The sequence below is a fragment of the Elephas maximus genome, chromosome 17 (genome assembly GCF_024166365.1).
Source record: "Elephas maximus indicus isolate mEleMax1 chromosome 17, mEleMax1 primary haplotype, whole genome shotgun sequence".
In the NCBI taxonomy this organism is placed as follows: domain Eukaryota; kingdom Metazoa; phylum Chordata; class Mammalia; order Proboscidea; family Elephantidae; genus Elephas; species Elephas maximus.
In genome coordinates, this window is record NC_064835.1 from 21,651,873 (window position 1) to 21,656,843 (window position 4,971).

The window sequence follows — 4,971 nt, forward strand, 5'->3', positions numbered from 1 at the left end:
GAGTCAATTCTGACTCACAGTGCCCTATAGGACAGAGTAGAACTGCTCAATAGGGTTTCCAACAAGTGCCAGGTGGATTTGAAATTCTGACCTTTTGGTTAGCAGCCATAGTTGTTAACCACTATGCTACCAGGGTTACAAAGCAAAGATTCCACCTTTAAGAATAAGGTGTGCCTGACCCAAGCCATAGTGTTTTCAATTGCCTCATATGCATGAGAAAGCTAGAAACTGAATAAGGAAGACTGTAGGAGAATTGACATCTTTGAAATATGGTGTTGAATATACCATGGACTGTTAAAAGAATGAACAAATCCACCTTGGAATAAATGCAGCCAGAATGCTCCTTAAAAGTAAGGATAACAAGACTTCGTCTCACATACTTTGGACATGTTATCAGGAGGGATCTGTCCCTGGAGAAGGACATCCTGCTTGGTAAAGTAGAGGGATAGTGTAAAAGAAGGCGACCCTCGAGATGGATTGATACAGTGGTTGCAACAATGGACTCAAGCATAACAATTGTGAGAACGGCAAAGGACTAAGCCATGTTTTGTTCTGTTGTACATAGGGTGGTTATGAGTCAGAAGCGACTCATGGCACATTACAATAGTGATTATTGTGGAATTGCTGTATAGTGCAAATAGTTAATGTCCCTCAGAAGAAAATCCTGGTGATCTATTGCCAAAAAATCAGCCACTGAACATTCTGTGGAGCACAGCTCTACTCTGACACAGATGGGGTTGCCATGATCAGAATCAACTAGATCGTAACTGGTACTTAGTACGTGCTGGTATTTGCACTGCAGAAAAGTTGAGAGGATTGGAAACAGACATGGAAAGTGCTTCGTTGTTGTCATTGTTGGTGGTACCATTGAGTAGATTTTCAACTCATATCAATCTGGCATGACAGAGTAGAACTACCTCTATAGGATTTTCTAGGTGGTAACTTTACAGAAGCAGATTGTCACGTCCTTTTCCCACAGAGCCACTGCGTATTTTGAACTGTCAACCTTCCAGTTAACAGCTGAGGGCTTAACCATTGTACCACCAAGGCTAAGGACACATAATATTCTAACTTTCAGAACTGTTGTTTGGATGTTCAGAGATTGGCCAGTACTAAGGCCCACCCTTGTAGCACAGAAACAAAAAAAATAAATAATTTCACCTGATGTTTGTTTGTATGACTGGTAATAATGGGATCCCAGAGTCTTTAACTTCCAGCAAGGAGCAGGGACAGGGAGAGAGAACTGGAGATACCTGAATGATAAGATTTCATCTGTTTCCCACCCTACAAGTAAATACCTCCCTCAAATTTCTTCTTCTCTTCCCCCATAGAATCCCCAGAATAAAATGGCAGCAGGAAATCATTCCATGGTGACTGAGTTCATTCTTGCTGGGCTGACAGAAAAGCCGGAACTCCAGCTCCCCCTCTTTCTTTTCTTCCTAGGAGCCTATGTGATCACAGTGATGGGGAACCTGGGCATGATCACACTGATTGTGTTCAGTTCTCACCTGCACACCCCCATGTACTATTTCCTCAGCAGTTTGTCCTTCATTGATCTCTGCCAATCCACTGTCATTACTCCCAAAATGCTGGGGAACTTTGTGACAGAGGAGAACACAATTTCTTACCCTGAATGCATGATTCAGCTCTATTTCTTTATTGTTTTTGCTATTGCAGAGTGTCATATGCTGGCTGTGATGGCATATGATCGATACACTGCCATCTGTAACCCATTGCTTTACAATGTCACCATGTCTTATCAGGTCTGCTCCTGGTTGGTAGTTGAGGTATATATGATGGGGTTGATTGGTGCTACAGCTCACAGAGTTTGCATGCTAAGAGTGGTTTTCTGCAAGGCTAAAATAATCAACCATTACTTCTGTGATGTTTTTCCACTACTGGAGCTCTCGTGCTCCAGCACTTATATCAATGAAGTGGTAGTTTTGTGCTTCACTGTATTTAATATTCTTGCACCAACCTTGGCCATCCTTGGCTCCTATGTCTCTATCATTGCCAACATCCTGAGAATCAGCTCCACTGAGGGCTGGTCCAAAGCCTTCAGGACATGCAGCTCCCACATCTTGGCTGTTACACTCTTCTATGGTTCTATAGCATTCATGTACCTGCAACCATCAAATGTCAGCTCCATGGACCAAAGCAAAGTGTCTTCTGTGTTTTATACCATTATTGTGCCAATGCTGAACCCTCTGATCTACAGCCTGAGGAATAAGGATGTCAAAGTTGCTCTCAATAAAATCATTAAGAAAAGATTATTTTGCATTAGCAAAGGTGTATAATTCTTGGAGAAGATTCAGTAAGAATACATTCAGAGACAGCAATATATATATACAAGTACTGAAATTATTGTTAGCAATTGTTTATTTGGAAGAAAGATTCCAAGTATGGATTGGTTTCATAGTGTCACATGGGGGGCAGTCACCTGGAGAGCAGTGTCAATTCCAGGAAGCCCCAGAGGTCACCCGTAGTAACCCGTATTTCCTCTAATCATTTTTTAAAATATCTTCTAACGCCTTCATATGGGTGGGGAGATTATAATTTATATACCTGGAATTTGGCGCCTTGTTAGATAAGGTTTACCTATCATAATTAATGGAACTCTGGTGGTGCACTGGTTAAGAGATTGGTTGCTAACCCAAAGGTCAGCAGTTTGAATTCACCAGCCACTCCTTGCAAACCCTATGGGGCAGTTCTACTCTGTCCTATAAGGTCACAATGAGTTGGAATCTACAGCAATGGGTTTGGTTATCATAATTAATGGAATGATCCATTTGGTCTGTGTCCTTTGATCTTCTTAATACTTTCTGTATTGGTCCTCGTTTACTAATAAGTATACAAATAAACTTTTCCGGAAAAATGTTATGTCTAAAATAAATTACTTGTAATCATTTGAAATCTGTGAAATTTAATTCCTGCTGGTTACTAAATGCAGAGAGCCATATTAAGGAATATGGGGGAAGATGGGAAGATGATGGCTGATAAGACATAATTCCTGCCCACAGGATGATAACACCATAATGGAAGAGACTGATAGACTCATCAGGGCTGAATACATTATGTGTTGTTACTTATTTCTTTTGCAACATTCTTTTCTTCACAGTTTTAGTATCGTGCTATCACCTCCATTTCCCTGAGAATGCCATATTCATTTTCCCCTATTTCTAAAGAGTTTTCTGTTCACCCATATTGTAGAATCACAGATGTAGAAGTGACATCCTTTGACTATGCATTGAAATCATATGGATCACATATTCACATGCAAAAATTAAAATTGGAAAATTATTTTCTGACTAATGTCATGTACCCGTCTTACTAACCAAAGACTCAATATTTATTCTGGAAATAGAATTTGGCAGAATTACTTTGTAGACACTCAATAATTGTCTGTGGTTTCAACTAAAAATTTGTGGCTCCCCCTTCTTACCTAGTAAAGAGGAATTTAAAATGGAAAATGTGAATCAGATGATAGGTTGGGAAGACTTCTAAGCAATAAATTCCCTCCTCTTCTGTTTTCCCAGATAAGTTCCCACTGATGATTTTTAGAATATCAACCAGAAAACTCCTGTTAGTCCTCCTAGGAGGCAATAAACCAAAAAAGAAAGAAAGAAAGAAAAGAAAATGATTGATGTGAACTCGTTTCTACTAATAACTCTCAGAAGCTCTTGGTGGCACCAGCTTCCGCCAGCTCCTCCTGCCAGTTGCTGAGCTCCCACACCCTGTCTTGCTGGTGGTAGCAGCATCTGGATGTATTTCCACATTTCTCCGTAGAATGGTTCTTCAGACTCTTAAAGACCAATATTTCACTTTACTTTTAGAACCACTTCTAGATGAGAACTCCTGGTGTGTTCTGTTTAATGCTTCTGAGAGTCAGCACCTCCAAAACAGTTGCATTAAGGACACAAGCATGGGCATCTCCAAATAACATCATGCTCTTGACTGCTCATCTCTTTAAAGCTATGCCCAGAGGCAGAGCACAGGGCTACTGGGGCTTTTGCAACCAAGCATGAGCATTTACACCTGGTTAAAGTGTATTTTTATAATCATCTGACTAGACTGGCATGCCTAAAACTGTGCTTGCTTTCTCATCGGCTTGCCATCAAATAAGAAACATTAATACCCCAATGTAATGTTACCCTTTACTTCCTACATAAAATCACAAGTTGTAACTAGAGGGGTGAGGATATTTCCCTCTTTGGAAACTACAAGAAACTTCTTCCTTGGTTTTCTGTGAACTAATCCATCCTTATCTCCACATCGCATGTCTTAATCCTGCAAAAAAAAAGTCTAGTTGCTTATATAACTATCTATGTGTGTATATATAGATACATGTATGTGATCTATATATTGGTATATATATATGTGTAATGTATACGTGTATGTATGTGTATTATATACATAAATGTGTACTGCTTGCATATGTTTTACAAGGGTTGTGTGAGTAATTTTTATTGTATTACTCCAGGCATTGAATAAACAATATCCAGTGAGAAACTTTTTATTTGCACTGATGGGTGATATGCTGAAATACCTGTTTATAAGAATCCTATGTGTTTCAGAGGATTTATTTATATAATACAGCTCTTTAAAGGTGTTAATGAGGATAAAAGTGCCTGAACCATCTCTAGTTATTCTGAGAACCGGTAGAAGACATGCTATTAAAACATTAGGATAGATATCTGACAGATTCTAAAGGGGAACTAAAGCTCTATCACAAAAGAGAGAGAAAGAGAGAACCTGGAAGAAAGAAACCCTTAACAAATTACAAAAGTACAAACTGCGTAGGGCTTATCAAGTACCATTACTGAAGGATACATATAATCAAAAGTTTTAATAATAGGAAAAAAACATGCTACAGTGAGTATTTCTAACCCTAAGCCCTACGATGAACTCGGATGATGTTCTCACATTGAGTTTGTCTTTCATTCCCTCCGATATAAGTATATTTTAGTAACC

The 4,971-nt window shown here is 39.2% G+C and overlaps 1 protein-coding gene across 1 annotated transcript; it reads left to right on the top strand.

The window, feature by feature from the left end:
- Window positions 1-1,346: 1,346 nt before the first annotated feature.
- On the top strand, window positions 1,347-2,297 carry LOC126061061 (olfactory receptor 150-like). The gene has a single exon (XM_049857430.1). The coding sequence runs from the start codon at window positions 1,347-1,349 to the stop codon at window positions 2,295-2,297; it is 951 nt and encodes a 316-aa protein (XP_049713387.1).
- The last annotated feature ends 2,674 nt before the right edge of the window (window positions 2,298-4,971 follow it).